General features: G+C 41.7%; 1 protein-coding gene across 2 annotated transcripts in view; it reads right to left on the reverse strand.

The window, feature by feature from the left end:
- The window catches only part of LOC110172316 (oxysterol-binding protein-related protein 3-like), a 94,122-nt gene that overhangs the window by 12,897 nt on the left and 60,989 nt on the right, over positions 1 to 20,236 (reverse strand). The window contains exons 4-13 of one of the 2 annotated variants that reach the window (XM_055157660.1): positions 18,203 to 18,256; positions 15,913 to 16,026; positions 14,630 to 14,779; positions 14,371 to 14,461; positions 11,729 to 11,832; positions 9,372 to 9,464; positions 7,945 to 8,104; positions 5,731 to 5,855; positions 5,470 to 5,601; positions 3,865 to 3,952 (exon numbers count right to left, since the gene is read on the reverse strand). In XM_055157660.1, coding sequence (XP_055013635.1) covers positions 3,865 to 3,952; positions 5,470 to 5,601; positions 5,731 to 5,855; positions 7,945 to 8,104; positions 9,372 to 9,464; positions 11,729 to 11,832; positions 14,371 to 14,461; positions 14,630 to 14,779; positions 15,913 to 16,026; positions 18,203 to 18,256 — 1,111 coding nt within the window. Of the gene's footprint in view, positions 1 to 3,864; positions 3,953 to 5,469; positions 5,856 to 7,944; positions 8,105 to 9,371; positions 9,465 to 11,728; positions 11,833 to 14,370; positions 14,462 to 14,629; positions 14,780 to 15,912; positions 16,027 to 18,202; positions 18,257 to 20,236 lie in introns of both variants that reach the window. The other variant, XM_055157659.1, reaches the window with a different exon arrangement.

Below are 20,236 nucleotides of genomic sequence, written 5' to 3' on the forward strand. Positions count from 1 at the left end.
CAACAGACCGCCGACCGAACGAGACCGCCGATAGAACAACAGACCGCCGACACAGACCGCCGATAGACCGCACGAACCGCCGACAGACCGCCGACAGACCGCCGACAGAACAGACCGCCGATAGACCACGAACAGACCGCCGACAGACCGCCGACAGACCGCCGACAGACCGCCGACCGAGACCGACAGAGACCGCCGACAGACCGCCGACAGACCGCCGACACCAGACCGCCGACAGACCGCCGAACAGACCGCCGACAGACCGCCGACAGACCGACCGCCGACACAGACCGACAGACCGCCGACAGACCGCCGACAGACCGCCGACAGACCGCCGACAGACCGCCGACCGACCGCCAGACCGAACAGACCGCCGACAGACCGCCGACAGACCGCAGACCGCCGACAGACCGCCGACAGACCGCGACAGACCGCGACAGACCGAGACCGCCGACAGACCGCCGACAGACCCGCCGACAGACAGACGCCGACAGACCGCCGACAGACCGCCGATAGACCACGAACAGACCGCCGACCGCCGACAGACCGCCGACACCGATAGACCGCCGATAGACCACGAACAGACCGCCGACAGACCGCCGATAGACACGAACAGACGCCGACAGACCGCCGACAGACCGCCGACAGACCGCCGACAGACCGCCGACAGACACAGACCGCCGACAGACCGCCGATAGACCACGAACAGACCGCCGACAGACCGCCGACAGACCGCCATGGTAAAATCAGCACATTTTCGAGTCGTTCCTTTAAAGGTTGCATAGAGGATTTTTTTAAGGGAAGAGAAATACAGCGACCGTCCTTTTTCAAATGTTGTGCACGCGTGACACCGCCTTCCTCCTCCACAGCCTCGGTAGAAACACCTCCTCCCGCCTCTTTACTCTCGATAATAATAATAATGATAATTTAGCGACCGACGCATCAGTTTTTAGACCCTTTTTAGACAAACTTTGCGTGAATTGCGAGGAAGCGACAGTTTGAAAAAGCCTCTAAGAACCGCTGCATAAACCACGTAATCCCCGCGCGCCGACGAGTCTGTTACACTAGAAACGTAGGGAGTTTGATGGACAACCTAACAGCCAATAGAAAATGAGGGAGCCTTGTTTTCTATTGGCTGATGTTTATCTGGCCTCACTACATCCACAATTGATAGATTTTCTTTTTCTTTTTTTTTTTTGGTCATCATAATTACAAAACTGCTGCGTCTCTATAATGGTATTTTAAACTTTCACTGACAATTTGAAACAAAAAAAAAAATCCTCCATACAACCTTTAATTTTGTATTAAGACACAAGCCGGGGCGTCTTAGTTATGAGATGGTGTCTGGACTTTTTTTTTTTTTTTTTAGGGGGCTTTTTAGGGGGTGTGGTGGGTTATTTAGGGGGGGCATCAATCCATCCATTTTCTTCCGCTTATCTGGGGCCGGGTCGCGGGGGCATCAGTCTAAACAGGGACTCCTAGACTTCCTTCACCCCAGACACTTCCTCCAGATCCACCAGAGGGACCCCAAGGCGTTCCCAGGCCAGCCCAGAGACATAGTCCCTCCAGCGTGTCCTGGGTCTTCCCCGGGGCCTCCTCCCGGTGGGACATGCCCGCAGCACCCCCCATATTTCGGACACTTGCTGCCATAAATCAGGGAATTTACAGTGTTGGGAAGGTGACTTTTAAAATGTAATCCCCTACAGATTACAGATTACACACACCAAAATGTAGTTTGTAACATAATCCATTAAATTACTGAAAGTGAGTAATGTAATCTGAATACTTTGGATTACTTGATTTACTGTAGAGAAAAAAAGACGAGGAAATCTTCACATAAGATGTTTTGTCTGATAAAAGAAAATAAAAAATCCAGATTTTACTGAACCAAATTAAAAATATTATTGATAGAAGAGGAGACACGGTCCACACAGCATAGTCCTGTTAAATCCTGTTTTAGTCCTGATTTAGTCCTATTTTAGTCCTGGTTTTAGTCCTGGTTTTAGACTTGGTTTTAGACCTGCTTTAATCCTGGTTTAGTCCTGGTTTAGACCTGGTTTTAGACCTGGTTTTAGTCCTGGTTTAGTGTCTGGCAATGAGTGGAATTACCGGGAAAAAAAAGGGATTTAGCCCAAAAAGTGAAAACAGTAAAAATCCCTCTGTGTAATCCATTTATTTCAACAAAGTAACTGTAATCCAATTACCACTCACTGAAACAGTAACTGTAACTGAATACAGTTACTCATCATTTGTACTCTGATTACATAACTCAGGTACATGTAATCTGTTACTCCCCAACACTGGGAATTTATGACCTGACAAACCATGTTACTAGAATGTGAGCTACCGTCGTCAGGACCGTCAATATTTTCTATAAATATTTGCTCTTGTATCTGTGTATCTGACCCAAACTGCACTCACACGACTCCACCTGCGGGGAAACAACTCTTTATAGAGAAACAAGTAATGTTGTTTACAAAGTAAGCCATGTTTTTTATATAAATACAGATTCAACTTTTTAGTTCAATTTCCTTTTTCAGGTTGTCAAAATTATTGGAAATCAGATACTAATCAATGTATGGATGAAACGATACAAATCTCACGATACGATACAGATACAAATCAATACTAAGACGAGTTCATGGGGTTCTGGAGGTGCTCTTTAAAAGATACTGTACAATAAAATTTGAATATAATGTCTTTTGGAGACTTAGTTTTGTTGCACCTCTCAAAAGAAAACTGATACTTAGTTTGGAAAAATGCTATAACACGGTCGCCTTTCGCGGTCTCGCCGTTTTGCAGATTTTTTGTGCAATTTTACTTTTTTTTTTTTTTTTGTATTGTGTTCCTCCCCCTGCGTCCTGATTGGATAAGGGACTGTAGATCATTGTCAATCACTCTCCTCCGCGCATCAGTGTGATTCTGAAGTGCTGTATTTTTGCGAGTTTTCTCCCCGACAAAATCCACAATGTCGACGAAACGTTCTGCACCGACAAAGTCTCCTGCGCTCGCAACCAAAAGACAGAGGAAGGTGTAACCATCGCGCAAAAAGTTGGACTTGTGGACACGCTAAAGGAAGGTAGAAGTTACACAGCTGTAGGGCTTCATTACGGAATAAATGAATCTTGGGTTTGTTACATAAAGAAGGAGGAAAATAACAAAAGGACGACAGCAGCGATAAGTTTTAAGAAGGATGGAAAAAGGGTTGTAACTGTCCTGGGTGAGAAAAGTGAATAAAGTTTGTGGTGAGGGGTTTTACAGCCTTAAAACAGATAGAATAATTGTAAAAAATAAAGTGGACTACTTCACCTACTGAGGTTTATTTTTAGAACGTAACTCCCGCGATAAACGAGGGACACTGTAACTCGAAAATGTCAGGAAACGCCTACAATAAATGACTGGATTGACTTGGTTTATTATTATTTTTAAACTGGAAAGGAGGATTACTTTTAAGATGACGCGAGAGAGTGAGATATTTGAAACTCTCCGATATAAATAGTTGAAGTATCGACAAAAAGACCCGACTTTGTTTGACGTAGTTCTGTCTGTAAACCTACTCCCACTGTTTTGTTTTGTTTTGTTTAGTTGTTTCTGTTTGGATTATGTCTATTTTTAATGTGTGTCAACAAAAATCCAATAAAAGGTGAATGACAAAAAAATAATACTACCATCAAATAAGAAATACAGATTACACAGGATGAAATTTGACCTTTTGAATGATTAAAACCACATGGCAACATAAAGAAATTCCTGTTATTTTGTGTTAAACATGACAACATTGCTTAAAAAAAGACAGATTTTGTGTCCTGAGGCAGCGCTGGCGTGTGGGTTGGGTGGGTGGAGTGGGCTGGGAGTCAGACTGACCGGAGTACTGCCTGTGGGTGGCGCCGTCGCACGTATCCATGGAGACGGTGTCGCTGACGTCACTGATGTAGGAGTCATCGTCCGACACCTGCCGACAAACAGGAAAGGTCACGCACTTACTGTACATGCAGGACTACAGGACTCACTCACTGGAAATCACACTTTAAAGGCGACAGATTATTCTCTATAATATTTGGATCTGTTATATTTGTTTACATCAGAGCTTTAATTCCAAATAAAAATAATCTCATCCTGTATAAAAATAAATTCCGCTTTAAAAAGACCATGTAAACACTTAATTCCTAATGAAAATGATTATTCGGAATTCAACTTAATTCCGAAGTAAGTGGGTGTTTTTTTTTCAAATTTTAACACCGAATTAATTTATTCCTCGATCATATAAACCAGGGGTGTTCACACTTTTTCATCATGTGAGCTACTTACAAAATGACCAAGTCATAATGATCTACCTAATACAAAGCCAAACAAACTGCACTGAAACACTCTGTGCCCCTTTTTTGGACCCTCCCCCACAGTTTGAGAACCTCTTCTTTAAGAGAACTTCCTCTGGCACTTTACACAAAACTGTGAAAAAAGTGAAGGAAGATTTTTAAACCTGTTTTTTAAAGTTCCAAACTGGAGTTACATTCTTTTCTGGTTTTGCAGTGATATTTACCAGCCTCTGCACGTTTACCAAACCAAACTTCAGCCAAATGTGGCAGTAGGTCTGTTCTGTAGATCCGCTCTATGCTGTAGACCTGCTTTGTGCCAACACTGGAACATAAATTTAGACTGGTTTTTGCTTCACGTTTGGTCTTGCTCTTCTAATCAGCCGCACTGTGGGAGGGGCTTGTGTTCGCTGTACGCAGGAAGGAGCGAGAGCGTGAAAAGGCGAGGGGCGGCGTGCTGACGTGAGGCAGGTGGACAGGTAGGATGTTTAGGAAGTTGAACCTGCCCTGTGATGCACGCTGGTACACGAGGGCACACGCTGTCGCAGACGAGCCGTGCATAGGGAGCGTGTGTGTTTGTGATGCGCCGTAGAGTCTCCGCGGGTTTCAAATGAGCGCACAGGCTGCACTGAGACGCCCCACACGCTCCTGCACCCGCTACAAGTTTATTACCAACAGCAGCGGCCGGAATGAAATATGATCACACTTGTTGAGTGTCAGACCTCGAGTGAGAGACGAGACCGAGTCCAAACGCGATCAGAACAAGTATAAGAGCACACAGACACTAATTTTCGCCCATGGATCTGGTTTAGACCTGGTTTAGACTTGGTTTAGGTTTATTTTAGACTTGGTTTAGACTGGTTTAGACCTGGTTTAGACCTGGTTTAGACCTGGTTTAGACCTGGTTTAGACTTGGTTTAGACCTGGTTTAGACCTGGTTTAGACCTGGTTTAGACCTGGTTTACACAGATATAAAGCCACATGGGAATAGAAAAGAAAGTTCTATGATTTAATCTGGAAAATGTCGTTCTATTGTCTAAATCAAATGTGTTTTTTATTATCATCGTGTTATTGGAGTTGGTATCAAAACAGAAACCTACTCTACAGTTCACACAGTTACATGCAGACGTTTTTTGTTTGTTTTTTTATCTCTGACCTCATTTTCCGAAGAGGAGGAGGACAGCAGATACTCCTGAGCGTCGAAGAACTCAGAGATGGAGTCTGGGATGGAGACTCTGCTCTCGTTGGAGGCCTGGTGCACGAGCGAGTGAGGGCTGCCCGCACACTCCTGCACGAGACAAAACAAGACAAAACAAGACACATTTATATATTTATCTCCTATTTTGACGGAACCTTTAACCAACGACAAACGCATTTCTGTATTTCGTTTCATGTTGTTGCGGTAAAGTCCACTCACAGACGCGTAGGCCGTCTTGAGCCCGATGACCTGCGGAGGGGGCGGGGCCTGCAGGTCGATGGTGTGCCTCAGACGCTCCTTCTCCGACGACAGGGAGGTGTACGCCGACTTCAGGTTGGAGTAAACTGCGCGAGACACAAGAGCGCGGTCGTCATGGAAACTGAGAGACCGGCGCCTTTTTTACACGAACAGCAGAACACGACAGAGGAGACGTGGACTTTACAGCTGGTTATATTTCACTAAAACTACTAATGCTAAGAGTTTTTGCAGGATTTTTTGTAGTATTTTTATTTTCGACATAGAGCGGTCACTGGGAGGTTAAGCGATTATACAATAGAGCTTCACAAAAACATAGATACTGCAATAGTGGCTGTTGTTATTAGTATCACAATAAAACAAATGTACAACACAAAGTTCTCCATTTTACTGAATTTAAACGGCCTATAGAGGCTTTGCACCGTCACGTGACCCTATAGCAACGGTAACTACGCCGCCATGACCCCGGGCACGATATGTCACTGACTTCAGCAGCATCGGAGAAACATGGGCAGGTTTTGTTGTGCATTTGGTTGTTCTAGACCAGGGGTGTCAAACTCATTTTGGTCCGGGGGCCGTATCCAACCGACTTTGATCCCAAAGGGGCCGGATCAGAAAACTCATGTCATTTAAACCCCAAAAATAACAATAAGTTCAAATATTTGTGCAGAGAAACACAAATCTATTACAGAAATCTTTTTTTAATTGATGAACTCTTTCTTTTACAAAATATTATAATATTATGAACAACCTGAAAATTTAAGAAAAGTACAATTTCAACACAATGTTTTAACATGAACTTGTATAAATAGGAATAAGTAATTTTTTGTTGTAAAATCCTGCACTCGGCTCCACTTTTCTCATGTTGGACATTTTTCTGATGAGGGTGTCACGGTCAACAGTCAAAACGATCGTCCTTTAAGAGCGTTTGGAAAGAGACAAGTCTTCATTTGTGCTGCTCTGGTGGGAGGGGCCACGTACAGAGACACTGGAGACGCTGCTGTGATCAACACCACAGAAAATTAACAATATTTTTAATAGAAAATATAATTAAAATATTTTAGTAGAAAATCAGCCGAGGGCCAGATTAAAGGTCTTGGAGGGCCGGATCTGGCCCCCGGGCCGCATGTTTGACACCTGTGCTCTAGACGCTCTGAAAGGGATAAAACGATTCATTTCTTCACTGTTCCTCTGGAAATTACTCATCGGGATCAAACAAGGGAATTATCGAAAAAAAGACTTATGGAATTATGTCTAGAGAACATGAATTTCCTATGATTTCCTGTGGCACCATCAAGACACACTCACGTCACTTTCATCAAGATATTTGCTGTTTAAATTGTTTCATAGCTTATTTAATGAGAGAAGCACATTTACTGAACTAAAATGTAAAAAGAAAACATTTGCAGTGTGAGTGGCAGTAGAAACTGTATGTTCCAGTGCACATATAAACATGTCACTCGTCGTAGGACTGATGTTTTCTTTATTGTCTTGTTTATCCACAACTATGTCTTCTAGAATTAATCACTTTTTGCGAACGGCTCTTTCTAACATTTGCGAGGATCTTTTCATGGCCGATTCTTTCGAGGTTCGGCTCACAGATTCTTTGACTCGTGCGGGTTTTCCTGGATAAATTAAGCAAATTTTAGTTCAGATTAATCAAAAATTGTGATAGTTCTGTTTTAGTCCCGGTTTAGATCTGATGTAGTCCTGGTTTAGTCTTAGTTTAGGGAAACTTGGGACATTTCTTGTATAAAACTGGGACAAATCAGTGGTTTTGTATAAATCTGCTGGGACAGGAGACACAGGGTTCAGAACTGGGACTGTCCCGGGTAAACAAGGACGTCTGGTCACACTAAACATAAAGTCTTGCTGGTAAACAACAGCGGCATTTCACACTACGATCACTTTCTCGTGCTTTTGGACACTGTGACTATCTACACTGGGTTTTGCAAAGTACCAGGAGTGTGCAGGGACATTCTGTTCAGAAAAAACACCAGATCTGTTAGCTCTGTGCGTCTGATCTTCTGTTTTGCTCATGTGATTTTGTGAGTTTGACGTCAGACTGCAGCGGTGTTCAGCAAAGATCTATTTCTTGCAGATTCTGCCTTTCGGGACCTGCGCGTGTCCTGAACCTCACCGCACCTGCCGTCAGAGTACACCTGCTGTTATACTGACTGTTGTTGGCGAGTCTGCAGAAGTCCTCCTGGAGTCTGGACACGGGGGTGGGGGAGTCGGGGGACTCGGGGCCGGGCTCCTGGATCTGAGGCTCGCTGGAGGACAGGTTCGGGTTGGACGCGTGGAGACGTGGAGACTTGGAGGAGATACAGCTGGGAACCTGGAGGAGCCGAAGAACAGATCACTACAGACGTGCAAAGAATCGTTTATAGGCTGTGTTCACGTTAGGGATGGGCATGATTAATCGATTAATCGATAATTGATCATTAAGAATTTCATCGATTATGTTAATTTTAATCGACAAATCGAATGTATGTTGCTGTGTGTATCGTGACCAAACAGGTGTGTACATGTGTCTCTGCATCAGAAGGAGCGAGACACAAACAGTGGGTCAGTCTGTAACGAACCGAAGCACAAATGTGGATTTAACGATGATTTGTACAAGAAATTCCACACTTTCCGTTGCGTTCGGGACAAGTGTGAGTCCATGTGCACAGTGTATAAAGCAGCACATATGTTTCTGTGTCCAGCGGAAAAAAGTTGTTCCAGGTGAGAGTCGCTCAATGTGGATGACGAGGCCCCGCCCCCCTCCCCCCGTACGGTGTCCTGGTTTTGACAAACGCAAATCTGGTCACACTAACCTGTATTCACCTGAGTCATGTCTTTTAATCCTACAGAAGTTGAACCACATCAGCGACACAAGAGCTGGAGTTTTATCTTCACTTAGTTTATGCAAATTAGTGATGTGGTTTTAAATTTTGTTTCTGTGAGTTTAGTTTCAGCGCAAAACTGAATTAAACACATTATAATGTCAAACGGGCTGATGTGGCTCTAGAGTCGTTACGGTTTATATGTCGTAAAGTTGAATTTATTTATGCAGATTAGTAGTGCAGATAGTAATAATAATGATGATCATTTTAATATAAAAACGTTAATAGTTAATCGATAATGGATCGTTAATTCTTCCGACAATAGATTCCCTAGTTCACGTTCTACAATTTTATGTTTTTGAAAGATTTGCAAGATTAATCTCAATTTTAAATAAGCTTTGAACAATGGCCCCACTTTCCGATCCCAGAACTTCGCAGCAGTTTCTGTTTCATCTCGATAGGCCCAGTAATAACAGAGACGTGAACCATAAACCAGGTCAGGAAATCTGCAATCTGGCAATGAAACAGCAGATTCCACCAGAGAATTCAGTTAGCGGAACATTCCCAGAGGCACTTAATTTAATTTACACAAGTGGAGTCCTTTCAGAATTTTCCCAGCTCGCGTCAACACAAACACGCACACGTCATTGGCTGACAAAAGCGAAACAAATTCATGGCATTTTAAACAAATAATAATAAAATAAGAGCAGATTTTGACCTGTCTCCGGCTCATTTTAAACCACAGAGATTCTAGAGTGTTGCCAAGTCCCCACTCACCTGTAGGGAGGCTTTGGCTTCTTTGCCGTTGTTTTTAGAGCGCCATCTTCTGGGTCTTTTCTCTTTCTTGGGAATGTCGTACGGAGGAACATTCTGCCCCAAAAACACAAGGATTTAAGGCTTATGTAAATATACTTTTTCCTGGAGAAGATGCTGTACACAGGGAAAAGAAAGCTGCCCCAAGAGGTGTGATTCAGTCTATTTTTGACTGTGCATGGTCGTCTTTATGTAGTTCTGCACTCAAAGCGTCTCTTAAAAGGTCCTACTGTCATTTTTCTGGACTATAAGCTGCAAACTTTTTCTCACACTTTGAACCCTGCAGCTTAAAACAACGGTGATATATGGACGGATTATTTGTTTATGAGTCCGCTGTCTGTGCGGTTCACATGAAGTTACAGCATTAGTTAGTAGGGATGTAAAAAATAACCAAAATATCGTGATATCGTATCGTCAAAATTCTCACAGTAATATCACGAACCATCACAATGTATCGAATTACAAGTCTCTTTTCTTAAATGAAGAGTTATGGTGCAGCAATAACTAAAAAAATGACAGAGGGAACTACATAGACCATGATCCTTTGCTCCGTTTCAGTGCAGACGACAAGAAGAAATAACAGTTCGAACACTTTTAAGTCTTAGTTCTTTGGATTAAGTCTCGTCAAGGCATTTTAAGAGGAAAAAGAAACATATTCACAGTTTTATAAGCCTCTATAAAATATCGCAATAAACATCGTACCGTAAGATGACATCGTGAAAATATCGTACCGAGAGATTTGGATATTGTTACATCCTTAATCATGAGCTTTCCCACAATACTTACACAATAAACACAATACTGGCCTTGAGAAAGCAATGCGTTTCAGTGCATAATGTAAAATCTCCAACATCTCAAAATAATCTTGGTGTGCCTCAAGGCTCGATACTGGGTCCATTGCTGTTTAGCATGTATATTAATGACTTGCCCCAAATTTGTCCATCTAATGTAATTTGTCAAATGTACGCTGATGATGCAGACTTGTATGTTCATTCTAAAAACAAACCGCAAGCTGCACACGATCTGTCAAATGTTATGTCAGAGGAGCAAACTGGCTACAACATTCATAACTACATCTTAATATATCAAAGTCTGTTAGTATGTTTTTCTCAAAAAAAAAACTGGCATGGAAACAGACCCACATGTATTTGTGCTTGGAACAAAACTGAAAATGGTCCATGAAGTGAAGTATCTGGGACCCACAACTATCATTCAAACAACACATCAAAAGAACAGTGAATAAAATCAAATATCATTTATCCCTCCTCAAAAACAGACTTGAAATTGTGTTTTGTTTCATGCACACATGTCTGAGTAACTCTTTATTATTAGCCTGTCTACATCTCCAAAGCTCAAAATGCTCTGGTGCTTCATGTGAGGTCATGAAGTGGTAGTTTTGAAGTTAACAGCTTCTTTTACCTTTAGTTCGGTGGGCAATTCCAGGACTGAAATGAAGTAAAACAGGGGTGTCAAACTCATTTTGGTCCAGGGGCCGTATCCAACCTACTTTGATCCCAAAGTGTCCGGATCAGAAAACTCATGACATATAAACCCCAAAAATAACAATAATTTCAAATATTTGTGCAGAGAAACACAAATCTATTACAGAAATCTTTTTAAACTGATGAACTCTTTCTTATTATAATATTATAATATTATGAACAACCTGAAACTTTAAGAAAAATTCAATTTCAACACAATGTTTTAACATGAACTTGTATGCAAATAAGAATAAGTACATTTTTCTTGGAAAATCCTGCACTCGGCTCCACTTTTCTCATGTTGGACATTTTTCTGATGAGGGTGTCACGGTCAACAGTCAAAACGATCGTCCTTTAAGAGCGTTTGGAAAGAGACAAGTCTTCATTTGTGCTGCTCTGGTGGGAGGGGCCACGTACAGAGACACTGGAGATGATATGATAAACACCACAGAAAATTAACAATATTTTAATAGAAAATATAATTAAAATATTTTAGTAGAAAATCACCCAAGGGCCACATTAAAGGTCTTGGAGGGCCGGATCTGGCCCCCGGGCCTTATGTTTGACACCTGTGATGTAAATGATTCTAGTGAAGATGTGTGGAGTTTAAAAACACAGTGGAGCACTTCTACAAGGTGGGACACAGTGTTTTCAGTTTGAGAGACCAAACTAAGCCTAAATAAATCTGCAGGGTTTGTGTGAATGAAACAAAACACAACTCCAGGTCTGTTTGTGATCAGGAAACAACATTACACACTTTCATACATGAGTGCACGGGGCGAGGTGTGTGAGGTGTCTTGCTCGAGGACACATCATCGGTGAGCTCGGAGTGGGACTCACCTGTAGTGCGGTGATGGCCGGGGCGGAGTAGGTGCGGTGCATGACCTCCATGCTCTTCAGCAGCAGGTTCAGCTCCAGCAGGTAATTCTCCGCCTCCTCCAGGTCTGAGGGACACAGAGACCAGGGCTGAGGGTTAACAGTTAGTTTAAAGGTGCACTGTGTAACTTTTCTGGTGGAGGGTTCGCCACCTGCTTGTTTTTCTATGGGGATGTCATTGCTCTGTCTGGAATGTTCCACAGTGTGACATTAAACAGCTCTACCTTGCATTTATTCAATGACAGGTGGTTTTACAGCTCAAAAATACCTAAAAACGTAGGATTCATCTCTACAAAGATCTGACCTGTAACTTGGTCTGGCAAGCATAAGAAAAAAAAAAAAAGCATAAAAAAGCAGCAAGCGGGAAAAATAAAGAAAGAAACAAGTTATTTGAGCTACATTTTCTACGTTTTTTTTTTTTAGTTTTTTTTTTTTTTTTTTTGCACCAACAACTCCTCCCCCAAAAATAGCCTTTTTTTAAAATTCAAAAATAATAGTTTTTTTTGTTTGTTTTTGTGTTATTGTTTTTTGTTTTGTTTCTTTTACCAATAATTCAAATATAATTGTTTCCTTTTTTTGTTTTTTAGTTTTTTTGCATCAACAGCCAAAAAAAAAAAGTAATTTATTTTATGTTTATGGGGCCAATGAAAAAAAAAACAAAACATATATATAAAATCAAACACTCCAGAGCCTAAGTGTTTTTCCAGTATATTAGTTTATAGTAATGCTACTCGTGTTTAATAAAAAATTTAAAATGTGCAAAAAAAAAAAAAAAAAAAAGGCAAGATTTTTTTTGAGTGTTGGCGAAAAAAGTGTCAAGATTTTTTTTTTTTTTTTATTGGGAGCTGTTGGTGCAAAAACAAAAAACAAAAAAACTTGGAAAATGGAGCCTAAATGACGTGCCTCTTTTGGTTTTTGTTTTTTGCTTGCCGCTCAGGGCTTCCACAGGTTTGACAGAAAGGTTTAATGCCACACTGTGAAACATTCCAAAGAAATAACATCTCCACGGAGAAAAACATCTGACAGACCCTTCACCAGAACAATTAAAAAGAGCTGCAATAAACAAATAAATAGAAGAAAGTAACACTAATTAAACAGTAATTCGTTTGTATCTGTATGACTCATAGAATACACACACTTCCACCTCGTGATGTCATGTGGTGATACAGGAAGTGCTCCAGTGTGTTTTTAACCTCCTTACGCCTTCATTAGAATCATTTGGAGAATTTTTGGTCTGGAATTGCCAATTTCTACTGAACTAAAGAGTGATTCACTTGAAAACGACAGCTTCATGACATCAGAGCACGAGACACAATAGATCTGTAATCAGGGTTAGCAGTTTTTATGCAAAATAAGACCGAATATTTTGTGACTCGGAAGAAATTATTGCACTTCAAAGACTGCAGCCTTGGGGGATTTGGTAATCGTGTCCATTCAGAGTCGTTCAAACTGTGGTTTTAATATCCGGGTTTCACGTGACGTCACAGGGCTACGTTTGTCAGCAAAATCAGATGGAGGCAGGAAGTGAACTGACTGGAGGAAAATGCCGATGTGTTGTGTAGTTTACGGCTGTGCCAATTGTTCTAACCGAGAGAAGGAAAAGCGATTTTTTTAGAGTACCGAATATAGTCGTCCACAAAGGTCAGAAATGGGAAAAGCCGACAGAACAACGCCGTAAAAAGTGGATTACAAACCTGTTTGCAGTCGGGAGGAGCAGAATTCACTAACGCTTGTGTCTGCATTACATTACATTAAATAGTTGGGATAGAGGTTACTGCCGATACACTAGGGTGACCATATTTCCGTCTGGGAAAACCCGGACACCTTGGGGGGGGGGGCTCACTGTTTCTCAGATTTTTTTTGTGTGCAATTTTGCAATTTGACGGAAAACGGAGAATTTCTTGTACAAGTCATTGTTAAATGTGCATGTGCGTTTCGGCATGTTGCAGACTGACAGACTGTTTGTGTCGAGAGACGCTCAGTTTAATGAACGGTACTGAAAACCCGGATATTTGCATCACTTTATTAAAAAAACCCTGGACGCCCCGGACATGACGCAAAATACGGACATGTCCGGGGAAAAACGGACGTTTGGTCACCCTACGATACACTGCAGTTTTTCCCATAACGTCTATACACATAAAATAAGAGAAACACTCACCCCGGCCAAGACCAAACGATAATCATCATTTAGGCGTTTTGCACCGAGGTTGAGGACCCATCCACTGACAAAAAAAGTTCTATGCCTCCAAACTTTTGTACTTTGCCTTCATCTGTTGTCTGGTGTAGAACGACGTCTGAAGAGCTAAATAGTTCGTGATCTCCTCTGCCTCGATTGTCGGCAAATCTTTTACTTCAGCTGAAAATTCTGTCATTTTCAATAAGATCGGGGTCACGTCCAATATATTTGTCGACTAACTGCTCGTACTTTTGCCTCGCTACTGGCTCTAAATCCTGACAATAAGAACTCTTCTCCATATCTGTGTTCTCCAGAGCCGCGCTTGTCGTGTTTGTCTTCACTTCCTGCCCTCCGCCTGAAATTCGCGCATCATCGTGATCACGTGACTGAAACCCTGAAACCTATTGAGTAGTGATAGCGCTCTGACCTTTGCAGCATTTGTCCATGTCCTCGGAGGAGTGGAGCCAGGAGCTGACCTTGGCCTGGTGGATGGACGCCTGTTTGGTCAGAGTGGCCCGCTACAAACACAGACATTAAAGAAAACACATGAGGATTATGTCAGGTGCTGAGCTATGAGAGGTGGGACCGAGATAATCAGTAGAAAAAAGTGATTTTGGTGTTTCGTGGCTCTTTAAGAACACAAATGCTTGGTTAGATCTTCTCCGCCGTTCGCCCTGGAGTCTTACCCGTCTGATGGAGTCGTTGAGGGAGGGCGAGGAGGAGGCGTGAGGATGGAACAGGTGTCTCTCCGGATACGTGGCGATCTCGTTCTGCCTGAAGACACGGTGGTTACGCAGCTTGGACACCCACTCCTCGAACAGCTCCGGGGACTTCACCTAAAAATCACAGATCACTTTTAATTTTTGTTGTTTTTTTGCGCCGAAAACAACAAAAACATGTGTCCCATACCAAGACAAAACATCGACTTGAGCTGGAGTTTTAAGACTGATCACTGATATGCTAAGAGCTCCAGATATTGGCCCAAAATATCGGCATATCACTAATTTAAAGTTCCTATATTAGAATTATTAGAATGTTGTTACTTCATCCAAAACGGCTGTGTTTTGCTTCATTCACACATGTCTGCACAGCTAAATTTTACATTTTATTCAGTAAAAATTGGAAATTCCAGGGCTGAAATTATCCACAGGCTTCCACTCTTTTTCACTGACAAAATTTCAAAACTTTTCCATGACTTAAAGTGAATTTTCCATGACTTTACGGCACCTACATGTGTAGAATTGATCAGACTTTTACTCTTAGGGCTAAATATGAAATGTTAACTCTTTCCACTCACCTTATGGTTTGGGATTATAGTTTTTTAACATTCAACATACTGTCAGTGCATTTATTGTCGTCTCTTTTAAACAAAATGCGCAGACGTTCAAAAATAATCATAATAGTCTGTAACTTCTCTCTCTTTCTGTAACTTCTGCAGTGAGCCTCATCATTTTGGTCTTAACATGTTTGTATTAACCCGCTCTACATGATCCTGGGGTTTTTATTTCACTATTTTATCCGTAAATAAATCACTATTCTTAAAACGGAACTCCAAATTCGCTCCTATAACCGCCGGCCTCGATGAGCTGCATTTGACTGGAGCCGAACGCTGTGGCTGACGTCACACTCACTCAGTCCACTTTTTAATACAGTCTAAAGTTCTGTCATAAACCAGAGAGTTAAGATTTAAAAGTGCTTAATAACAGTTGTTTCATGGTGCAAATTGGATTGAAACAGAGCAAAGGATCATGGTCTATGTAGTTCCCGCTGTTTCTTTTTTCCACAACTACGAATTAAAGCAACGAGACTCGAGATTTGATTTTGACTTGAGATTTTTACCACTTAAGAAGAATTTGAAATATTTCTGAAAATGTTCTGTTTGTCTGCTTCTCCCATGTGGTTTATACGACACTGTGGAACATTTTCAGACCAACAGGAGACCTCCCGTCCACCAGAGGAGCTGTTTTACCTTGAGGTGGTAGATGTTGTCCTCCGTGTCCAGGTCGATGCACATGGCCTTCTTCTTGATGGACATGACGGACAGGCCCACGTCGATGCAGCCATGGAGCTTTCCCTTCTTTATCTGTGGAATAAACAACAACACTTAAAGGTTTTATAGAGGATTTTTTTAAGGGAAGAGAAATACAGCGACAGTCCTTGTGCGCGTTCAGAATTACTGTTGAAGTTTCCTGTCTAGAAGTAATTCAGCGACCGACGCGTCAGTTTTTAGACCCTTCGTCTGCTTCGGTCGCGCCATCGCTGGACGAGATCTCCAAGAATCACCTCAGTTTGGCTTTGCTCCTTTTCCTCTTCTCTTCTTCTTTCAGCGACCTCAAAAACCGACTTTCTTTTGCGGCGAACCGGTCGTGGATTCTCGTCCGACATCGCGACAAACTTTGTGCGAAATGCGAGGAAGCGACAGTTCGAAAAAGCCTCTAAGAACCGCTGCGTAAACCACGTAATCCCCGCGCTCCGACGAGTCAGTTATACTAGGGAGTTTGATTGACAACCTAACAGCCAATAGAAAATGAGGAGCCTCGTTTTCTATTGGCTGATGTTTATCTGGCCTCACTACGTCCACAGTTGATAGATTTTCGTTCTTTTTTTTTTTGGTCATCATAATTACAAAGCTGCTGCGTCTCTGTAATGGTATTTTAATCTTTCACTGACAGTTTGAAACAAAAAAAAATCCTCCATACAACCTTTAATTGCGATTAATTAATTACAGTCATATTTAGCGCGTTATGTTTTTTAATCGTGTTAATCTCATTTTTAATCTCTAACTTTACTGTTTCTGTGCGAGTTGCCTTATTATAAAATCTGTTTTTATGTGTTGTTGGGACAATAACACATCGCTCCCGCAAACAATTGTGATTTTCTTTCTCGTTCTCGCCGCATCTGCGATAAACCTGCACACGTCTGAAAACATCACGACACAAACACAGAACAGACTCACCTTCACCTTCAACACTGTCACAGAAACAACACTCATATTCCACTGAGTCGTGTCCTTCAGTCCCACAGAAGCTGAACCGCATCAGCGACACAAGAGCTTTTTTTTATTTTTTTCTCGCTTAGTTTATGCAAATTAGCCCATGCGGTTTTTAAATTTCGTTTCTGTGAGAGTTGCGCAAATCAGCATTAAAGGTTGTATGGAGGATTTTTTTGTTCAGTTTCACATTGTCAGTGAAAGTTTAAAATACCATTACAGAGACACAGCAGCCTTGTAATTATGATGATAAAAAAAAAAAGAATGAAAATCTATCAACTGTGGACGTGTTGAGGCCAGATAAACATCAGCCAATAGAAAACAAGGCTCCCTCATTTTCTATTGGCTGTTAGGTCGTCAATCAAACTCCCTACATTTCTAGTGTAACTGACTCGTCGGCGCGAGGGGATTACGTGGTTTATGCGACGGTTCTTAGAGACTTTTTTAAACTGTCGCTTCCTCGCAGTTCGCACAAAGTTTGTTGCGACGGCGGACGAGAATCCACGACCGGTTCGCCGCAAAAGAAAGTCCGTTTTTGAGGTCGCTGAAAGAAAAAGAGAAGGAGAAAAGGAGCGAAGCCAAACTGAGGTGATTCTTGGAGATTCCTTCCAGCGACGGCGCGAACGAAGCAGACGAAGGGTCTAAAAAGTGACGCGTTGGTCGCGAAAATATTTCTAGACAGGAAACTTCAACAGTAATTCTGAACGCGCACTGGATGTAAACAAGCGTGATTTCTAGATGTTTCTACTGAGGCTGTGGAGGAGGACGGTGGTGTCACACATGCACAACATTTGAAAAAGGACTGTCACTGTATTTCACTTCCCTTAAAAAATCCTCTATACAACCTTTAAACACATTATAATGTCAAACGAGCTGATGTGGCTCTACAGTGTTCATGGTTTATATGTAATAATAATAATGTAATAATGAATTTAAATGAAAATACCTCAAGTTGAAGGTTTTTCTCAGCAATTTTTAGGTGAGATTAAAAAGAGATTAATTAATTACAGATCATAATTAATTAATCTCTCAATTTTTTTAATCGCCTGACAGCACTAATCATATCGAATCAAAAGTGCGCCGTATCAAGATATGTATCGTGTCGACAACTTCTTAATGATACCAGCCCTATGTTTAGTGGCCCTTTAAATAAATAAATAAATAATATATAAATAGTAATAATTATGGAACAGTGTGGACATTGGGACACAGTTGAAGTGTAACGTGTGTGTGATACTGCAGACAGGGGGCGCTCAGGAGTGGCACTCACGTCTCCCTCCCGTTTGGCGTACTTCATGATGCCCTTCTCCAGCAGGAAGTACCTCTGCAAGAAAAAAACAACAACAGATCAGGTCCAGACAACATCACGACACTGCAGACGTCCCATAGTTTAATCTGTAATAATCCAGTTTCCTCACCACAAACAGACCTGGACTTGTGTTGTGTTTCATTTCACCAGTGTCGGGGAGTAACAGATTACATGTACCGGAGTTAATGTAATCAGAGTACAAATGATGAGTAACTGTATTCAGTTACAGTTACTGTTTCAGTGAGTGGTGATTGGATTACAGTTACTTTGTTGAAATAAATGGATTACACAGAGGGATTTTCCTGTTTTCACATTTTGGGCTAAACCAGGACTAAAACCAGGACTAAACCAGGACTAAACCAGGACTAAAACAGGACTAAACCAGGACTAAAAACCAGGACTAAAACTAGGACTAAACTAGGACTAAACCAGGACTAAACTAGGACTAAACCAGGACTAAAACCAACTAAACTAATAAACCAGGACTAAACCAGAACTAACCAGGACTAAACCAGGACTAAACCAGGACTAAACCAGGACTAAACTAGGACTAAACCAGGACTAAAACCAGGACTAAACCAGGACTAAACTAGGACTAAAACCAGGACTAAAACCAGAACTAAACTAGGACTAAACCAGGACTAAACCAGGACTAAAACTAGGACTAAACCAGGACTAAACCAGGACTAAACTAGGACTAAAACCAGGACTAAAACCAGGACTAAACCAGGACTAAACTAGGACTAAAAGAACTAAAACCAGGACTAAAACCAAAACTAAAACCAGGACTAAACCAGACTAAAACCAGGACTAAACCAGGACTAAACCAGGACTAAAACCAGGACTAAACCAGGACTAAACTAGGACTAAACCAGGACTAAACCAGGACTAAACTAGGACTAAACTAGGACTAAACCAGGACTAAAACCAGGACTAAAACCAGAACTAAAACCAGGACTGAACCAGGACTAAAACCAGGACTAAAACCAGGACTAAACCAGGACTAAACTAGGACTAAAAGCAGGACTAAAACCAGGACTGAACCAGGACTAAACTAGGACTAAAACAGGACTAAAGCCAGAACTAAAACCAGGACTAAACCAGGAAAACTAAAACCAGGACTAACCAGGACTAAAACCAGGACTAAAACCAGGACTAAACCAGGACTAAACTAGGACTAAACTAGGACTAAACCAGGACTAAACCAGGACTAAACCTAAAACCAGGACTAAACTAAAAACCAGGACTGAACCAGGACTAAAACCAGGACTAAAACCAAAACTAAAACCAGGACTGAAGCAAGACTAAACCAGGACTAAAACCAGGACTAAAACCAAAACTAAAACCAGGACTAAACAAGACTAAACCAGGACTAAACCAGGACTAAACCAGGACTAAACCAGGTCTAAACAATATGACACAAACAGCAGGTGGACATAATTCTGATCTCATATAAAAACTAATTTCTCTATCAATAATATTTTTAATCTGGTCAAGTAAAAACTGAACAAACAAGAATTTTCAGGATGCGGTCGTTACATTCACGTCGTTTTAAAAAGCACGACAATATCAAGTATCATCAAAGTATTCAGATTACTTTACTCACTTTAAGGGGTGTGTAATCTGTAATCTGTAGGGGATTACATTTTAAAAGTAAACTTCCCAACACTGCATTTCACACACGTTTAAACTCACACACACGCTGCAGATTTAGGCCGAGTTCTTCCCTCAAAAGGAAAACTCTTCTCCTGGGATGTCATGCGGTGATTCAGGAATGCGTGTGTTTTTAAACTCCACGCACCTTCACCAGAATCATTCGGATGATTTCAGCTCCGGAATTGCCGATCTTCTACTGAACGAAAGCTAAAATGTGCCACTACACGAGGGGGAGCGGAGCATTTTGAGCTTCGGAGACGCAGACAGACTAATAATAAAGCGTTACTCGAACATTCGCGACTGGAACGAAACACAACTCCAGGTATTTTCACAGGAATC

This window comes from Boleophthalmus pectinirostris, unplaced genomic scaffold, assembly GCF_026225935.1.
Source record: "Boleophthalmus pectinirostris isolate CB_2022bp ecotype Guang Dong unplaced genomic scaffold, ASM2622593v1 HiC_scaffold_21, whole genome shotgun sequence".
In the NCBI taxonomy this organism is placed as follows: Eukaryota; Metazoa; Chordata; class Actinopteri; order Gobiiformes; family Gobiidae; genus Boleophthalmus; species Boleophthalmus pectinirostris.